At 38.1% G+C, this 19,630-nt stretch overlaps 4 protein-coding genes across 9 annotated transcripts in view; 3 read left to right on the forward strand and 1 right to left on the reverse strand.

The window, feature by feature from the left end:
• The window catches only part of LOC104771913, a 3,344-nt gene extending 2,816 nt beyond the window's left edge, over nucleotides 1-528 (forward strand). The window contains exons 9-10 of one of the 2 annotated variants that reach the window (XM_019241727.1): nucleotides 7-126; nucleotides 224-528. In XM_019241727.1, coding sequence (XP_019097272.1) covers nucleotides 7-126; nucleotides 224-237 — 134 coding nt within the window. In that variant the 3' untranslated portion in view covers nucleotides 238-528. The remainder of the gene's footprint in view (nucleotides 1-6; nucleotides 127-223) is intronic. The other variant, XM_010496531.2, reaches the window with a different exon arrangement.
• LOC104771915 (probable methyltransferase PMT14) lies at nucleotides 1,058-4,249 on the forward strand. 2 transcript variants are annotated; one of them, XM_019241700.1, is made up of 6 exons: nucleotides 1,058-1,194; nucleotides 1,512-2,182; nucleotides 2,265-2,475; nucleotides 2,560-3,232; nucleotides 3,315-3,392; nucleotides 3,547-3,793. In XM_019241700.1, exons 2-6 carry the CDS (start codon nucleotides 1,526-1,528, stop codon nucleotides 3,791-3,793), a joined length of 1,866 nt encoding a protein of 621 aa, XP_019097245.1. In that variant the 5' UTR covers nucleotides 1,058-1,194; nucleotides 1,512-1,525. The 2 variants fall into 2 exon arrangements, with proteins under 2 accessions (XP_019097245.1, XP_019097246.1); XM_019241701.1 differs by lacking the exon at nucleotides 1,058-1,194 and adding an exon at nucleotides 4,004-4,249 and having other exon boundaries at nucleotides 1,526-2,182; nucleotides 3,547-3,794.
• LOC104771916 (probable serine/threonine-protein kinase At4g35230) lies at nucleotides 5,599-8,665 on the forward strand. Its single transcript, XM_010496533.2, has 8 exons — nucleotides 5,599-6,021; nucleotides 6,262-6,479; nucleotides 6,853-6,988; nucleotides 7,077-7,316; nucleotides 7,399-7,484; nucleotides 7,592-7,780; nucleotides 7,863-8,135; nucleotides 8,212-8,665. The coding sequence occupies exons 1-8, from the start codon at nucleotides 5,946-5,948 to the stop codon at nucleotides 8,461-8,463; spliced, it is 1,470 nt and encodes a 489-aa protein (XP_010494835.1). The 5' UTR covers nucleotides 5,599-5,945; the 3' UTR covers nucleotides 8,464-8,665.
• LOC104771917 (pentatricopeptide repeat-containing protein At5g46580, chloroplastic) lies at nucleotides 8,640-13,151 on the reverse strand. Of its 4 annotated transcripts, none has more exons than XM_010497465.2 (2): nucleotides 12,190-13,151; nucleotides 8,640-10,065 (listed from the first exon to the last, which is right to left on the reverse strand). In XM_010497465.2, the coding sequence occupies exons 1-2, from the start codon at nucleotides 13,065-13,067 to the stop codon at nucleotides 8,793-8,795; spliced, it is 2,151 nt and encodes a 716-aa protein (XP_010495767.2). In that variant the 5' UTR covers nucleotides 13,068-13,151; the 3' UTR covers nucleotides 8,640-8,792. The 4 variants fall into 4 exon arrangements, with proteins under 4 accessions (XP_010495767.2, XP_019097919.1, XP_010494838.1 ...); XM_019242374.1 differs by lacking the exon at nucleotides 8,640-10,065 and adding an exon at nucleotides 10,083-11,925 and having other exon boundaries at nucleotides 12,679-13,151; XM_010496536.2 differs by lacking the exon at nucleotides 8,640-10,065 and adding an exon at nucleotides 10,083-11,601 and having other exon boundaries at nucleotides 12,355-13,151.

Here is a 19,630-nt window from a genome sequence, read left to right on the forward strand (position 1 = left end):
ATTCAGTTGAAGGTTCACTTAGTTTATCCAAGCTGAAGAAACGGCGAGAGACGGAGAAGAAAGATAGAAAAGTTATTGGCTCAACAAACACAAGCTTGCAAGAATACTACAACAGAAGAATCGCTGGTAAGAAGCTGAAAAGTGAAAACCATTTCTATTGAGTCAACAGTAGACATTTGTCTTAAGATTGATCTTTATCTGTTTTTTTTTGTTTTTGTTACAGAGACAAGTTCTTAATACATTTTACAAAAGAACAATATATAGAAGCTTGTTGTGGTTCTCCACGCAATTTTTAGAAGAAGATCCAAGGACTGAAGCATTGTCGATTTTCCATGCTGTTTTTATTCCTGTTTAAATATTGACTTAGATTTGTTGAGAGCTACTACTTGATGGGCTCTCTCTTGTTTGGATCAGAAGAGAAAGTGACTAGAATTTGTAGTCTTTACAATATATATATATATATATATATATATATTGGTACGATAAGATACAATTCCGGTTTAAGTTGACAGTTACCTGGTTGACGAATAGAGAGAGTAGAATCATGTGACTTGTGAGTGTCGTCGGGTATGACAGCCAAGTTAAAAGAGTGCGTGTCAATTGTCTCCAGTCTCCTTCCACTAGAGACTTCTTCGTGCCCAAAATTCCACTTTTTCCTCCACTATTAATAAATTATTAGATCCTTAATTTGCATTACCCTACTAATTCTTCAATCTTTAGTAGTTCATACCTTACCATTAATAATAATTAATTATACCGATATAGCATAGATGCATGTGCTCTGATTTGGACTTTTGGGTTTGAGCATTAGTAAATGTTTAAGAATAAAAAAATATACAAATATACAAATATCTTTCAAAAGAATAAAAAAATGTTTAAGAAAACAATCTTTCCCTTATTTTTATTTATTTTTGGATGAGAATGAAGTTTTAAGAAATTTATTATTTATTAACATGTGTTTCATCTTTAAAAAGAAAAAGAAAAAAATCCTCTTTTTAATTATTTTTATTTTTATTTTTGGGACATTCATCCTTCTTTATTAATTAGAGACGTTATGTTTTTGTGAGTCTTTCTGCTTCCATCAATGTCAAAAGGTTTTACTCGTCGACAGCTTTATGCCTTTATCACTGAAATAGCAAAAGCAGCAGTGATCTTGAGAGAAACAAACAAAAGGATCTCTGTAACATCGAACAGGTCAATACTTTTCTCTCTTTCTATATAGTTTTTAGCTCTTGGAAGTATCTCTTCTTGCAAAATTCCCTTCTGTGTTCTTCCAATTTCAATTTCGATTTCAACCGGGTTTCCAAGTGCAATGCCCAAAGTTACAATCTTTTTTTCTTTTGGTCTACCATCACCAACTCGCCCCTTTTTTTTTTTAGCTTTACTTAAAGTTACGATTTTTCCTGTTTAAAAATCAAAACTTTTCAATCCTTTTGTATTGTATCATGTCAATTGCTGTTGATTTACTCTTAAGGGAATTGTTATTATAGTTTTATGATCCAATGTTTCAGGAAATTTCAAAGTCATGGGTTCTAAGAACAGTCCACAAGTGAATAACTCGACAAGAACTTTGTTTACTCTCATCATTGTGATTGGTTTATGTTGTTTCTTCTATCTTCTTGGATCATGGCAAAGGAGTGGTTTTGGTAAAGGAGGTGGTGTAGTAATGGAAGTTGCAAAGCAAGTACAATGTACTAATGTTACACACATTGTAACCAAACTTGATTTTGAGCCTCATCATAGAACAGTAAAGATTCCTGAGAGAGCTAATCCGAAACCCGTTGTGTTCAAGCCGTGTGATGTTAAGTACAAGGATTACACGCCTTGTCAAGAACAAAACCGGGCAATGAAGTTCCCGAGGGAGAATATGATTTACAGAGAGAGACATTGTCCACCGGTCAGTGAGAAGCTGCGGTGTTTGGTTCCAGCTCCTAAAGGGTATAAGACTCCTTTCCCTTGGCCTAAAAGCCGTGATTACGTTCACTATGCGAATGTTCCTTTCAAGAGCTTGACGGTCGACAAAGCTGGACAAAATTGGGTGAAGTTTCAAGGGAATGTGTTTAAGTTCCCTGGAGGAGGAACTATGTTTCCACAAGGCGCTGATGCTTATATCGAAGAGCTAGCTACCGTAATACCAATCAAAGATGGAACTGTTAGAACCGCATTGGACACTGGATGTGGGGTAAGTTGGTTCACGTACCAACTCTCACTGTGATGTTTTGATTCATTTTGTAGAGCTTATTGTTATGCTCTTTACGTCTTAGGTTGCAAGCTGGGGTGCATATATGCTTAAGAAGAAAGTATTGACTATGTCCTTTGCACCACGGGATAACCATGAAGCTCAAGTACAGTTTGCACTTGAGAGAGGCGTTCCAGCGATCATTGGTGTACTAGGATCAATTCGTCTTCCATATCCACCAAGAGCATTTGATATGGCTCAATGCTCTCGGTGTTTGATTCCATGGACCTCTAATGGTAATACATTTGCTCAATCCATACTCTCTCCTCAGCTAAGTATATAGTGGAAATGGCACAAAACTCACTAGATTGAATGTGCAGAGGGAATGTACTTAATGGAAGTCGACAGAGTGTTGAGACCGGGAGGTTATTGGGTCTTATCCGGGCCACCGATCAACTGGAAGACATACTACAAGACGTGGAAGCGGTCTAAGAAAGAACTCAATGCAGAGCAAAAGAAAATAGAGGAGATTGCAAAGTCTTTATGTTGGGAGAAGAAGTATGAGAAGGGAGACATTGCAATTTGGAGAAAGAAAACAAATGACAGATCATGTGATAGGCCATCATCTGTTAAAACCTGCAAAGGAAAAGACACTGATGATGTCTGGTACAAGGAGATGGAAGTATGTGTGACTCCATTCCCTAAAGTATCAAACAAAGAAGAAGTCGCCGGAGGAAAGCTAAAGAAGTTCCCTGAAAGGCTTTTCTCAGTGCCTCCATGTATAGCAAAAGGTCTGATCGAGGGTGTGAATGCTGAATCATACCATGAAGATAACAAACTGTGGAAGAAACGAACGAGTACCTACAAAAGAATCAACAGACTGATAGGTAGCACTAGATACCGTAATGTGATGGATATGAATGCTGGACTTGGTGGATTTGCAGCTGCGCTTGAATCGCCTAAATCTTGGGTGATGAACGTTGTCCCAACCATTGCAAAGAACACTTTAAGTGTTGTATATGAAAGAGGTCTTATTGGCATCTACCATGACTGGTAAATTCACAAACTCGTTCTTCTGTAGAACAACATCATTAAATACCAAAAAACTAATGTATTTTTCTTTTGAAATCTGCAGGTGTGAAGGCTTTTCAACTTATCCAAGAACATATGATCTCATTCACGCAAACAATGTCTTCAGCTTGTATCAGAACAGGTTAGATAAAGATGTTGTTACCATTAAAGTTCCAAAAAGATTACACATTTGTGTTCTTAACATCGTTAGAAATTAACCCCTAATGTTTTTTATGTCCTAAAGCTACGAAATTTATGTGAATGTTAAACTTAATTATTGAACATTGGCAATGCAGTTGCAAAATTGAAGACATACTTCTCGAAATGGATCGGATTTTGCGACCAGAAGGAACAGTTATATTCAGAGACGAGGTTGATGTATTAAACGATGTAAGAAGAATCACAAAGGGAATGAGATGGGACACTAAATTGATGGATCACGAAGACGGTCCACTTGTGCCGGAGAAAATTCTCGTCGCCGTTAAACAGTATTGGGTCGCCGGAGGCAGAAGAAACAGTACCTTGCCGTCTTTTAGTAGCTAAGGTAACGAGTTTTCGCACTTTTTGCCCGTCATTTTAGATGTTTAGTGAATTAACCGCAAAGTTATTAAATAGGTTCACTGGCACCCTTGATCCAGACTTTTTCACTTTTCTTTTAACCCGCAACTATTGTAAAATACCGATTAAACCCTAGCATTAGAAGTTTATACAGTTTGGAACATGTATTTACAATTTTAATTCGCGAATGTGCAGGTCAAGATTTTGGAGCTTTTGGAGCTATTTATCTGATATTCAGATATTGAATCACCATATACTTTGACCCCAAAAAGAAAAATAGGCATATACTGAAAAGATGTAGATGAAAATAAAGAACTAAGAAAAGTTGGGTGAGATCAGAATTTCCATAAAAATAAAGGGATCAAAGTTGAAAATACATATGTGGTACTCAAATAAAATCTACAATTTATTTTCTTTTGGTATGAGAGAATATTTTCTTTTGGATGCTAATGTTTTTTTTTGTCAACCCTAGTATTAGGACTAAGATATATGTTAATCTTCTATTCCTATATTTACGTGGGTACAAAGTTATCTCCTAGTTAGGCAACTACGTTTGTGTAAATAATACCTTCTTCTTCTATTGAATATACACACAGATTTGCACATTACTTTGTCTTATTTCACCTAGGATGCTAATGTGTAAGTGTAACTGTCTCTTTTGAAATATAAAATACAAAATTCAAATTAAAATAGTTTGCGTTATGTTCGTTATTTTTTTTTGGTTTTGAAGAAATTCCCATATGATTAGAGTATGATTTGGTCCAAGATTCTTATGTTTATGGTCCACGTTAGTATGATAAACTATTCAAAGATTCAGAGACAAGTACTACTATCATTTAAGTATATGTGTGTTATATTATTTAAAATATCGTAATTTTATTTCGAATTTAAGAAAATTGTGTTTTGTTTTTGTCGGTGAAGAAGAGAGAGATACCGAAGACTTTTTCGTGTGAAAAGAATCACGTAATAACGGTACTTATTCATTTTGGAATTTATTATCAAATTGTTGTATTACGCTAAAATAAAAATACTGATTAATTTTGGCTAGTAAACTTGTGAAATTTATATTAATAAAATTGTTGCAAAGAGAAATAGTTACTTTCCATCTTCGGTAAAATTCAGGACCCAAGAACGTAGAGGCACGTGCCCCATGATAGACTTGTCATGTGTGATGTGACTTATTTTCTTTGTCCAATAAAATATTTTTAAAAAGCAAAAGTAAGTAAGCAAAAACTCAATATTTTCAAACAAGAAAACAAATAAGTTTTAACAAGAATAAAAGACATAAACCAAGTCATCTTTGACATGTTTATCTCATAGATTAATATTGCTCAATCGACTGACGATAATTTATTTACATAGTTAGGCGGAGAAAGAAAAGAGAAGAGAGTTTGCAGCAATTATTTTCAGTTTTCACTGTTACTGTTATTGTGTTGTTGACATTGATTGGTGGATAATCCACCGTGGATTAAGATAGCAATAGTCAATAGAGAAAAATTGTACAGTCAAGTAGGTTAGTAACAAGGGCCTTTGAGGTAAAATAAAGTAGTAAACCATATAAATAAAATTAATATAAATTTATGCCATATTATTTTAACATAGTGGTGAACTGATAAGTTTTATTCAGATTTTTTACTATTTGTTTTATAAAAGAATTGCATGTTTTATCAAATGGTATAAAAACTGAAACCCAAATATAAAATTTTAGTGTATAGTTCCGAGGAAAAAGAAAAAAGCATATGCAAGCAAAATCTAATAGTGTAAAGAGATCTTTGCTTCACATGACTCTATTTTTTTTTTCTCTTGTTACCTCTATTTTTTCAACTGTGCAGCTTTTTTGAAGCTATATTTTCAGATCTTTCTCTCTCTCTCTCTCTCTCTAGCTACTTCTTTTTGTCTTTAAGTTTTCAAATTTTTATTAAATTTTATATTCTACTACTGCCTCCTCAGCTCCTTACAAAGCACAAATCCAAACCCCAAATCAAATCCCACCATTGTTTTATTACCTCAATCCAAGAACACAAGACAGACCAAATTAGCTCTCCTAATCATTTATCTTTCAATTCCTGTTTTCTTATCCAAAATTTATAATCTTTGTAGAAAACAAGTTGTTTTCAAGCTTTTGATGTGAGATAAAATGGGTTGTTTACATTCCAAAACTGCTAATCTACCTTCTTCTGATGATCCATCTGCTCCAAACAAACCAGAATCAGGTAAATAATTGTCTCTTAGATTCCAAGTACTCACATTTTTTGTTTGCTCAATGAGTAAATCTGCAGATTTTTTTTTTGTCTGTTCTTGTTTTGGGCTTGGTTTAATTTGTGGGGTTAGGGTTTTTTAGACTAAAAGCAGAAAAAAGTTGTAAAGTTTCAGCCTTTTTGGAATTAAACTCTTGTTTAGATTGATTTGCCTTTTTGGGCTATGTATGTGTTTTTGTTGTTGTGTGGTTACAGTAAATGGGGACCAAGTGGATCAGGAAATCCAAAATTTCAAAGAATTTGATCTGAATGAGTTGAGAAAAGCAACCAATGGGTTTAGCCCTAGCTGCATTGTCTCTGAAGGTGGAGAGAAAGCTCCTAATGTGGTTTACAGAGGGAAGCTCGAAGGGAATCATCTTGTAGCCATCAAGCGATTCTCTAGGCAATCTTGGCCTGATGCTCAACAGTTTGTGGTAAGAAATATCTGAGAAGAACAATGCATGGTTTGTTGTTTAGCACTTTGTTCATTGATTTATTGACTCGGATTTTAGAATCCTAGTTGAATCTCTTGGACTGTCTGATCACTTCTTAGGCAAAGCTATGACTAGCTAAAGGAATTGTGTGTTACGTGTAGTTTTTAGTTGCAGGAAATGAAAAGACATAGGCTTTTTGATCAAAGAATAAGCTTCCCCGAGTTTGATTTGCTAAAATGCAGAGAAGTCAACAGTTTCGGGGTTAAGGCTACTTTTAGGATCTGACTAATGTCTTGACTGTGTATTTTGAATGTTGATAACAAACATGGGAGCTTTGTCCTGGTGTTGACCGTGATTGACTTGTGAAAATCAGGTGGAAGCAACAGGTGTTGGGAAGCTTAAAAACAAGAGAATAGTCAGTCTGATTGGTTGCTGTGCTGAGGGAGATGAGAGATTGTTGGTAGCAGAGTATATGCCAAATGATACTCTCTCAAAGCATCTCTTTCACTGTAATTGTCTTATCCTTCTCTCGTTATTAGTTTGGTTTATACTGTGATTTAAATGATTTACTCTCTTCTTTGTTGTGTATGTTTTCAGGGGAAAAGCAGCCACTTCCATGGGATATGCGTGTTCGAATTGCAGACTATATTGCACAAGCACTTGATTACTGCAACATCGAGAACCGAAAAATCTATCATGACCTAAATGCATACAGAATCCTCTTCGACGAGGAAGGTGATCCTCGTCTATCTACTTTTGGTCTAATGAAGAACAGTAGAGATGGAAAAAGCTACAGTACCAACTTAGCTTATACTCCACCTGAGTTTTTACGGACAGGTAACATTCTTGATCTCGAGAACTTGAAGATGAACCAATTCATTATTGAAGATTAAAGGTCTCTGTCTTTGTTTTTTGGCAGGTAGAGTCATTCCTGAAAGTGTGATATTCAGTTATGGAACTATACTGTTAGATCTTTTAAGCGGCAAACACATTCCACCTAGCCATGTATGAGCTTCTAGTTACCTTCACTTTATGTCAGTTTTGTGTCATGTCGCCATAGTATTTTTTGAGTGTCTTTCATATCTTAAACTGGTGGTGATGTTTGATGTCAGGCTCTTGATATCATAAGAGGTAAAAATGCGTTGCTTCTTATGGATTCATCTCTTGAAGGGCAATATGCAAATGAAGATGCGACTAAATTAGTTGAGCTTGCTTCAAAATGCCTTCAGTCGGAGGCAAAGGATCGACCAGATACCAAATTTCTTCTCTCTGCAGTGGCACCACTACAAAAGCAAGAAGAGGTTTGATATAATCCCTACCTGAAATCGACAATATGAACTTCATATCCAAGTTAATTATCCTGGTTTTGGTTTTGTTGCTTAGGTTGCTTCTCATGCCTTAATGGGCTTACCAAAGAACATCGTAATATTACCAACTATGCTTTCTCCTCTTGGAAAGGCCTGTGCAAAGATGGACCTTGCGACATTTCACGACATATTGCTTAAAACCGGTTACAGAGACGAGGAAGGTGCGGAAAATGAGCTTTCATTTCAAGAATGGACACAACAAGTGCAAGAGATGCTCAATACAAAAAAGTTCGGAGACATTGCTTTCCGAGACAAGGATTTCAAGAACTCAATTGAATATTACTCAAAGGTAAGGAAAAAAGCAACAAATCTGTAATTCTTTGGGTTCGACAAGGATTTCTAACTCGTTTATTTATGGTTTATAGTTGGTGGGGATGATGCCAGTTCCTTCTGCAACAGTTTTCGCTAGACGAGCATTCTCCTACTTAATGACAGACCAACAGGAGCTTGCACTGAGAGATGCAATGCAGGCTCAGGTGTGCATACCTGAATGGCCAACAGCGTTTTACTTGCAGGCTTTAGCGCTCTCGAAGCTCGGAATGGAAACAGATGCTCAAGATATGCTCAACGATGGCGCAGCATATGATGCAAAGCGACAGAATAGCTGGCGCTGCTAAGCTATAAGAGGAAGTCCCAAATATTTATGGGTCTTTGTAGACAGTATCTGAAAGGTGTGTATGCGTGTAAGAGAGCTGAGAAAGATATTGAATGTGTTGGTTACTTTTGTGAAATGAGAGCTTGTTTTTTTGCATGAATCTCTATCAAAAATTAACTCTTTTAGAGACAGAGAAAATAAGACTGCAAATAACTAATTTGATATCTTCTTCCTTGTGGTAATACAAAAAGATTGAAACTTTATCAAAAGATTCAATATACTATTACAATTATAAACAACTTTTGGAAACATAATGTTGCTCTTTAGTTTAGGAAAACAGATGATGATGTTTCATACTTGAGAAGCAACTAAAGGTGGAAACTTTGATTCCAGCCATGACACCAAATCCTCCTTTGTAGCCACAAAAATACCCGCCCTATCGCTCTGTCTGAAAGGTGCAGAGAGCTGTTGCAAATGCAAGGCGAAAGAGTTTGCTAATCCCTGCGAGAATCTGTGGGTTCCTGTCCCAGTTTGTGCAAAGAACAAATCTGGAAGATCTTCTTGACGTCTAATGATGCTGGCAAGTGTTCTCATCCACTCTTCGAGAGCAGTCTCAGCCGCACCAACTGATAGTGACCTCACATCTAAGCTCCATTCTTTCATGGTCTTGTTATGTAATCCAGGGTATAAGCCGAAAAGCGTTCCTAAATAGAGAAGCTCATGAGCTCTCTCGTGCCGCTTCTTGCCTCTGCATATATCTATCAAGCAGTTGCAGAATGGCCTTCTTGCCTCTACTTGGGTTGCATTGATCACTAACTTGAACTCTTCTTTAACGGTCTCAAATTCGGTTTTCTCATCTACAATCAGATTCACAAATGTCACCAGCTTCTGATTTGCTTTCTCCAAACAAGCCATAACCTTTTCAGCATCTTCACTACTCTCACACAGGGCCATAACCGAAAGAAGACACCCACAAAGCCTATCATCAGGCTTAACTCCTCTTTTAATCGAGAGATCAAACACATAGACCAAATCATCAATCCTTTTTGCTTTCCCTAAGCATTGAACTAAACAAGTGCAACCCATCACATTAACCGGAACACCAGCTTCTAACATCTCTTCAAACAATTGCATCGCCTTTTCAGCTTTTCCACCACTCCCATATATATTCAGCATGGCTGTGTAACTAAAATTATCAGGTATACATTGCGCAGACTCCTTCATATCATTAAACAGCGTCTCAGCTTCTTCCTCCAATCCAATATCAGCACACATATTCAACAAAGTGTTGTACAAAATGAAATCCATAGGCCAGTTCTTCACCTTCATTTCCTCCCACAACTGAAGTGCATCTTTCGCCCACCTCGCTTTCCCATAAATCTTCACAAGAGCTGTCAAAGTTTTCTCATTTGGAGTTAAACCCTCCTCAAGCATCTCATTAAACAAACTCCTAGCCAAACCTGGTTTCCCTGCTCTTCCCATAGCTTCCAACAAAGTATTATACACAACCACATTAGGCTTCACATCCATAGATTTCATCTCTTGCAAAACATACCTAATCCCATCATAATCCCCTGCTTCACCAAACATTTTCCCCAACACAGAGAACGCTATAGCATCAGGCNGAAACTTTATCAAAAGATTCAATATACTATTACAATTATAAACAACTTTTGGAAACATAATGTTGCTCTTTAGTTTAGGAAAACAGATGATGATGTTTCATACTTGAGAAGCAACTAAAGGTGGAAACTTTGATTCCAGCCATGACACCAAATCCTCCTTTGTAGCCACAAAAATACCCGCCCTATCGCTCTGTCTGAAAGGTGCAGAGAGCTGTTGCAAATGCAAGGCGAAAGAGTTTGCTAATCCCTGCGAGAATCTGTGGGTTCCTGTCCCAGTTTGTGCAAAGAACAAATCTGGAAGATCTTCTTGACGTCTAATGATGCTGGCAAGTGTTCTCATCCACTCTTCGAGAGCAGTCTCAGCCGCACCAACTGATAGTGACCTCACATCTAAGCTCCATTCTTTCATGGTCTTGTTATGTAATCCAGGGTATAAGCCGAAAAGCGTTCCTAAATAGAGAAGCTCATGAGCTCTCTCGTGCCGCTTCTTGCCTCTGCATATATCTATCAAGCAGTTGCAGAATGGCCTTCTTGCCTCTACTTGGGTTGCATTGATCACTAACTTGAACTCTTCTTTAACGGTCTCAAATTCGGTTTTCTCATCTACAATCAGATTCACAAATGTCACCAGCTTCTGATTTGCTTTCTCCAAACAAGCCATAACCTTTTCAGCATCTTCACTACTCTCACACAGGGCCATAACCGAAAGAAGACACCCACAAAGCCTATCATCAGGCTTAACTCCTCTTTTAATCGAGAGATCAAACACATAGACCAAATCATCAATCCTTTTTGCTTTCCCTAAGCATTGAACTAAACAAGTGCAACCCATCACATTAACCGGAACACCAGCTTCTAACATCTCTTCAAACAATTGCATCGCCTTTTCAGCTTTTCCACCACTCCCATATATATTCAGCATGGCTGTGTAACTAAAATTATCAGGTATACATTGCGCAGACTCCTTCATATCATTAAACAGCGTCTCAGCTTCTTCCTCCAATCCAATATCAGCACACATATTCAACAAAGTGTTGTACAAAATGAAATCCATAGGCCAGTTCTTCACCTTCATTTCCTCCCACAACTGAAGTGCATCTTTCGCCCACCTCGCTTTCCCATAAATCTTCACAAGAGCTGTCAAAGTTTTCTCATTTGGAGTTAAACCTTCCTCAAGCATCTCATTAAACAAACTCCTAGCCAAACCTGGCTTCCCTGCTCTTCCCATAGCTTCCAACAAAGTATTATACACAACCACATTAGGCTTCACATCCATAGATTTCATCTCTTGCAAAACATACCTAATCCCATCATAATCCCCTGCTTCACCAAACATTTTCCCCAACACAGAGAACGCTATAGCATCAGGTTTCCAACCCGTAGCAACAGCTCTTTCATACAAACTAAGAACCTCCTCAACTTTTCCTAACTTGGAATAAACATCAAGAACTGCAGAGTAAGTGACCTCATCAGGCATCAGACCAGTTTTATACATTCTCTCAAACCACTCAATAGCTTTGTTGTAAAGATTGCACCTTTTCGCACAAGTGATGATAGTGGAATAAGTGATGTTATCAAGCTCAAGACCATCATTCACCATTTCAAGTGCCAGCTCCTCAATAAGCTGAAACTGTCTCCCAAATCTCAGAGACTTCATAGTAACATTGTAAAATATTGTTTCCATAGGAAACAGATTCTTGGATTTGACCCAATTAAAGAAAACATGAGTCTTTTGCCATTCTCTCAAGCTGTTCAGCACAAGCAATGCGTTATCTCTATTGGGTGGATGAGGAATCTCATCGAGAAGAGATAAAAACTCAGACTTTTCAGTGAAATTGGAACTGTTGAGCTTCTGAGCGNACCTCGCTTTCCCATAAATCTTCACAAGAGCTGTCAAAGTTTTCTCATTTGGAGTTAAACCTTCCTCAAGCATCTCATTAAACAAACTCCTAGCCAAACCTGGCTTCCCTGCTCTTCCCATAGCTTCCAACAAAGTATTATACACAACCACATTAGGCTTCACATCCATAGATTTCATCTCTTGCAAAACATACCTAATCCCATCATAATCCCCTGCTTCACCAAACATTTTCCCCAACACAGAGAACGCTATAGCATCAGGTTTCCAACCCGTAGCAACAGCTCTTTCATACAAACTAAGAACCTCCTCAACTTTTCCTAACTTGGAATAAACATCAAGAACTGCAGAGTAAGTGACCTCATCAGGCATCAGACCAGTTTTATACATTCTCTCAAACCACTCAATAGCTTTGTTGTAAAGATTGCACCTTTTCGCACAAGTGATGATAGTGGAATAAGTGATGTTATCAAGCTCAAGACCATCATTCACCATTTCAAGTGCCAGCTCCTCAATAAGCTGAAACTGTCTCCCAAATCTCAGAGACTTCATAGTAACATTGTAAAATATTGTTTCCATAGGAAACAGATTCTTGGATTTGACCCAATTAAAGAAAACATGAGTCTTTTGCCATTCTCTCAAGCTGTTCAGCACAAGCAATGCGTTATCTCTATTGGGTGGATGAGGAATCTCATCGAGAAGAGATAAAAACTCAGACTTTTCAGTGAAATTGGAACTGTTGAGCTTCTGAGCAAAAGCCCTAAGGTCCTTGATTTGAGGATTGTAAGAGTAAGCAGAACGCTTTTGTCTCTGAAGTGAAAGAACTGACCTTTTGGGTCTTGTTGGATTGACCCATACAGACTTCGGTTTAGCCAAGATATGGGTTTGCTCTTGTCTGAGTGTTGTGGCAGAGAGAGGCTTGAGTTGCTCAGAGAGAGATGGAGTTTTTGTTGTGGCTGTGGTTGTGGTGATTGGTTCTTCTTCTAGGGTTTTAGGTTGTTTCAAGGAACTGCAAGAAATGTTGAGCTTTCTAGTACGAGATTGTCTTAAAAGAGAAGGCTTTAAGAATAAATTGTGTTTCTTTGTCTCTGAATTTTGGGGATTGAAGCAGACATCAATGGCTGTGGTGAGAACAGTCGCCATTAGAAACGCAGAGTGAGAGGTTTTTGCGTGAAGATGGTTTTGTGTCTCTGAAACATGAGAGAGGTTTATCAGAACATCTTATCTTAATTTTGAAACGACGCTCAAAAGTAATATTTGGTTATTATGGGCTTCATATGGACCAGCAGAGATTGGCCCATTGTATTGTGGTTACGGTGAAATCATAAGTGAACAAAAATGTTTAATTTATGAGACTGATAAATAAAATATTAATTTCTCAGATGGCAAAAAATTATTAATTTGTATGACCTATATATTTTGATACTATAGTTTAAAAATAATTATCATTTCAGACTTACATTAAAATAAGAAAAAATTAAATTAAGTTTTAAGTTTTCTATAAACTCAATAAATTATAAATTAAATTTAAAAACAAAAAAGAATTTAACAGATAGAAGTTCCTCACCTCAAGTCTCAAGAAAACGTTTATGTAGTTCTTATTTTAATGTAATTCTGAAATGATAGCTCTTAACAGATAGAAGTCAATTACTTCGAGGTAAAATCTCTTATTAGTTATCACAATATAAATAATCCACATACAACCCGTTATATTGTTTATTTTTGTAAATAAAACTAAAAAATCATTTATATGTATGATTGACCTATATGTATAAGAATTGCATTATAATATATAATGACGTATGTATAGAGTCGTATTGAAATATTTATGACCTACAAATTTTAAACAAATGATTGTTAGCATGCAACTACCATACTGGTTTGTTGAATACATACACATATTTAGGAATTCCAACATTATAATTATCTTGTGAAGAAAACGATAAACATGTCATATGTTTTTGACATCCTCCATATAAAAAACCGTTAACAATTGTTATTACATATATTGCACCACCTAATTTTTTTGATACAACAACATCTTTAAAAATGGATATATTTGTATATATTTTTAGTTGGGTGAAGAATTTGTGCAAATTTCAAATTTTGGAGTAATTCGTGGATTGAGAATGAAAGTAGTATTGTGACTTAAAAAATTTTGATCCTATCTAATGTCTGCATAATTTAAAGTTGAAATTTTAAAAAGTCATCAAAAAGAGATGTTTAAACACGATATAAGCAAAAAAAAACAGAGAGATGCGATTTTTTTGGCGATTGCGTCTCTTCCTTCTCCGTTGTCTCTCTCTTGCAGAGAGTGTTCTTCGCCGGTTACCGGCGGTTATCTCAGGATGGATTAACGGCTTAACGGTTATTTTCTCTATAACCGCTACCCCCAACCTATATAAATCCTGCGTCTGTCTCTGGTTTTCTTGTGTCAATCAGAGTGAAAAAGTTCCCTTTCCACTGTTTTTTCTAATCATGACAGAGAAGATACGGAAAAATTTGCAAGATATCTCGCTAGGTATTGATGATGCGGTGGTCAATCTACCCATTGCTCTGTGTGAAGATGCGGCCAATGAAACCAGATCCAGTCTGATCGCTAAGCCGGTGAACCATCGTAAACAAAACCTTCGTGCTATGCTCTCCGCACTTCCCCGCCTGTGGGGTGTTGATGCTGAAGTTACTGGCCGAATCCTGGAAAATAAGAAGATTCAGTTTATTTTCCAGTCAGAGGAATCACTGCAATCGGTCCTCAGAAGAGGACCCTGGTCGTTTAACGACTGGATGTGCGTTCTCAAGAAATGGAATCCTCTGCATTCGGATGATGATCTTAAGAGTATACCGTTTTGGGTGCAAATCAGGGGTATCCCCTTGAATTTCTTAACGCTTCGTATTGTCACGTCTATTGGTGAAAGTTTAGGCCATTTCCTGGAGACTGACTTTGCTGGTGACGGAGCCGTTCTGGTTGACTACGTCCGTGTTCGTCTCCTGTGGAACACAGATGCACCGCTTCGCTTTCAACGAGTCTTCCAGTTTGGTGGAGAGGCTTTTGTTCTCAAGTTTCGCTATGAACGACTGCGCAATTTCTGTACTACGTGTGGTCTAATGACTCATGAAGCGAATGAATGCCCAGATAACTACAATCCGGCCCCTGATGCACCGGCGGATGATGATGATGATAATGCAGAGGATCACTTACCAGATTTTCCCCATGGAAACACGAACCCTGCAACAGGTAGTTCTGGAACTCTCATTACTGCAGAACCAATGAACTCACAACAAAAAACCTCCAAGAAAAGGAAAGCTGATGACACTGCTGATTCAAATGAAGATCTCAAACCCACCCTGATATGTAATGACATAAGGCGTGTAGTTGCTGCAGAAGATACAGAGGAACAACTAATCAAGAGGAGGAAAGCACATTCTGAAGTGCTTGAGATACGCAACTGGATCCTTCAACCGACTGATGTTGCAAGTTCTTCCAACACTCGAGGGAGGACTGCGACGACACCAAACACTGACCGAGAGGGCACGGTGGGCCAGAAGCCACCGGAGCCAGGATGAATACAGCCTTTTGGAACTGCCAAGGCTTGAAGGAGTCCTCGGTAGTTCGACGCCTTAAGGGAATTAAGAAATCTTATTCCCCGGACTTACTCTTTCTGATCGAGACGAAGAACTCTGATGATGTGGTTAGGGATATCGCTGCTCAGTTGGAATATGATAATGTTAAGTGTGTATCGCCTGTTGGTTTAAGTGGAGGTCTAGCTTTATTATGGAAAAACTCTGTTTCTGTGTCTTTTCTTTCTACTGATGCAAGACTTCTTGATTGTAAGATAAATAATAAAGAAGCTTCTTTTTATTTTTCTTGCGTCTATGGGCATCCTAAACGAAAGCTAAGACACATATTATGGGAACGTTTACAACGAATCTCTCTACAAAGAAACGGCCCATGGCTTATGTGTGGGGATTTTAATGAAATCCTCAAAGCTGATGAAAAGAAGGGAGGTAGAGTTAGAGAACCATGGAGCTTTGTTGATTTTCGGAACATGGTTCAGATTTGTGCAGTCTCAGATTTACCTTATATTGGTAATAATATGACATGGGTCGGGAAAAGGAAAACTCACACAGTCCAGTGCTGGTTGGATCGTGCCATGGCAAACACGGAATGGAAATCAGTTTATCCAGCAACAGAGATAGAGTATCTTGAGATGTTAGAATCTGATCACAGGCCTGCTATCATCAAAATCAGAAGAACCACAGAACGTGGACAACACTCTTTTTGTTTCGACTCAAGACTCTGCAATAATCCAGATATTGAAGCGGTTATAGACAAAGGATGGAATTCAAGGACAATGGGGTCCCAGCTCTCAGTTTCAGATCGCATTAAAAACTGTAGAACAAGGATTGCTGCTTGGAAGAGATTAAACCCCATAAACTCTGCAAGGGAAATCAAAGAACTTAAACTGTGCATTGACAAGGCACATACGGATCCAACCATCTCTTCTGAACAACTTCGTTCCCTCAAATGTCAATTGCAGATAGCTTATCAAAAAGAAGAAATTTACTGGAGAGACAAGAGCCGTAATCAATGGCTAAACAATGGTGACCGCAACACACGATTTTTCCATGCAGCAACAAAAAACAGAATTGCAAGGAATCGTCTCACTTCGATAAAAGGAACGAATGGAGAATATATTTACGGTAATGCTGCGATTGCCACAGAAGCTGAGAGGTACTTTAGTGAGCTTTTCACATGTTCTACAACTTCAGATCACGAGAATGTAATACAAAGTGTAGACTCACGGGTAACAGAGGAGATGAATACAAAGCTACTTAGTCCAGTTACAGCTGAAGATATAAGGCAAGCAGTATTCTCTATTGGGGCAACTCGTGCACCAGGTCCGGACGGGTTTACAGCCAAGTTTTACAGACACTATTGGGATATTGTGGGTCCAGCTATAGTTGCAGAAGTACAGTTCTTCTTTGAGTCGGGTTATCTCAATGAATCTTGGAATCATACTAATCTCTGCCTAATACCAAAGTTAGAGACCCCACAGACGATGAATGATTTCCGCCCAATCAGTTTATGTAACGTTACATACAAAATCATCTCAAAGATATTGGTGCAGAGATTAAAAGGAATCCTTCCCATGGTAGTCTCTGAGAACCAGGCGGCTTTCATACCAGGTCGGCATATAACAGATAATGTCCTTATAGCTCACGAGGTACTGCATTCATTAAAGGTTCGTAAACGGTGTGCCAATTCCTATATGGCTGTAAAGACGGACATTAGCAAGGCATATGATAGAATAGAATGGAATTTTTTGGAAGCAATTTTAAAGAAAAAGGGATTTGCACCTCAGTGGATTCATTGGATAATGAAGTGTGTCCGTTCTGTATCTTTCTCTGTATTGATAAATGGAAGCCCCTATGGCCATTTCACAGCAAGTCGAGGACTTCGTCAAGGAGACCCACTATCTCCCTATTTATTCATTCTCTGTTCTGATGTTCTAAGCTCGATGTTGGATAAGGCACAGAAGGAGCGTAAACTCCAAGGCATTCGTATCAGTAATGGTGGTCCAGCAATCACTCACCTATTATTTGCTGATGATGCACTGTTTTTTACAAAAGCTGATCATCGGAATAGTCAAGCACTGTTGAAGATACTCAGAGATTATGGTACAGCATCTGGTCAACAGATTAATTTGGGAAAATCTGCAATCACTTTCGGATCACATGTTTATCAACAAAACCAGGATCGAACAAAACGATGCCTAGGGATATTCACAGTTGGTGGAGGTGGAAAATACCTTGGGCTCCCAGAGCAGTTTGGCAGAAAGAAAAAAGAGATGTTTCAATACATCAAAAAGAAAGTACATCAACGAATCAGTGGTTGGCAAAACAGGTTCTTAACAGAAGCAGGAAAGGAAACACTAATCAAATCAGTTGCTTATGCTATGCCAGTTTACTCAATGAACTGCTTCCAGTTACCTATGGAACTATGCTCTGAGCTAGACAGCATGATTGCTCAATTTTGGTGGGGCTCTACTCCTGATAAGAGGAAATTATCATGGATCTCTTGGAAAAAGATGTCTAAATCTAAGCAAGGTGGAGGAATAGGATTTCGTAACTTACATCACTTCAACCAAGCGCTCTTGGCTAATCAAGTATGGAGACTATTGCTACGACCTAACTCACTGTTGTATAAAATCCTCAAGGCCAGATATTTCAGCGATGACACCTTACTGAATGCACCAAAAGGAGTAAAACCCTCTTATGGATGGAATTCTTTAAGATTTGGGTGTGAATTACTAAATAAAGGAGTTCAAATGTCTATTGGTGATGGGAAACAAACCAGACTTGGTCTTGATCCATGGCTGCCTACAACCCCACCACGACCACCGGTGGTACTCCCGCCGATAAATATAGAACAGCCAGTAACAGCTCTGATGAATCCTATTTCAAACCAATGGGACATGGCGAGTATCGAAAACATCATTCATCCCTCTGACCAACATCTGGTACGTAAGATTTATCTACAACAATATCCCGGAAACGATGCCTACATATGGCATTACAACAAGAATGGAATGTACACTGTTAAGTCTGGCTACTGGTTAGCATCGGTTACCTCTGAAAACAATGCAGACACACAACCGCCGTTAGCAACTCAACCGGACATCACAGCGACTATATGGAAGCTGCGTATAGCCCCTAAATTGCAACACTTCCTATGGAGAACAGCATCTAGGGCAATCGGTGTAGCTGATAATTTAAGAAGACGTAATATTCATATAAATCCGTTTTGCGCACGGTGCTGTGTGGAACCAGAAACGACAGACCATGTTCTGTTCTCTTGCCCCTACGCAATTGGAGTTTGGAAGTCTGGTGGCTTTTTTCAACAGGCTCTTTTTGATCAAACAGTTTCTGTGGAGAATAAATTGCGGCTGCTCTTTGATATTTACGGAAATACAGGTTTAGAGGATCACACAAGACTAATCCCATTCTGGATTCTATGGCGCTTATGGAAAAGTCGAAATGATCTCCTTTTCAATAAGAGAGCCCATCCCATAATAAACACCTTACAATGGGCTGCTACAGATACGACAGAATGGTTAATAACAACGCAAACCTCATTGCAACAAGCAGCACCTTCGGGTAGGCAGACGATTAAATGGGAGAAACCAGAACAAGGATGGATTAAGTGCAACTATGACGTATCACACAAGGAAGGGGATCAGGCTTCAGGCATGGGTTGGATAATAAGAAACTCCAATGGAATCTTTTTGGAATGTGGATTTGGTAAATTCGAAGGTCGACACACAGTGGAAGAAGCTGAATGCACTGCGTTAATATGGGCTTTACAGAGCACTTGGGGACTAGGGTACCGAGTGGCTGAATTTGAAGGCGATAACCTTACTGTAAACAGGTTAATCAATGAATGTCAAAAGAATCTCCGGCTCCATCATTACTTGGAAGATATCCAGCAATGGAAGAAGATGTTTCATGCGACAAAATTTATATTTCGCCATCGTGAAGGAAATACTTGTGCTGATTTATTAGCCAAAACTGCAATCTTGTGTAATTCCCAATGGGGTTTATTCCATACTTGTCCAGTTTTTCTGAGACTTCTTGTAAACCATGACTATGTAAACGCTTAATTTATAAAGTAGTTTCGAAGGAAAAAAAAAAAAAAAAAAAAAAAA

This window comes from Camelina sativa, chromosome 20 (genome assembly GCF_000633955.1).
Source record: "Camelina sativa cultivar DH55 chromosome 20, Cs, whole genome shotgun sequence".
Lineage (NCBI taxonomy): Eukaryota > Viridiplantae > Streptophyta > Magnoliopsida > Brassicales > Brassicaceae > Camelina > Camelina sativa.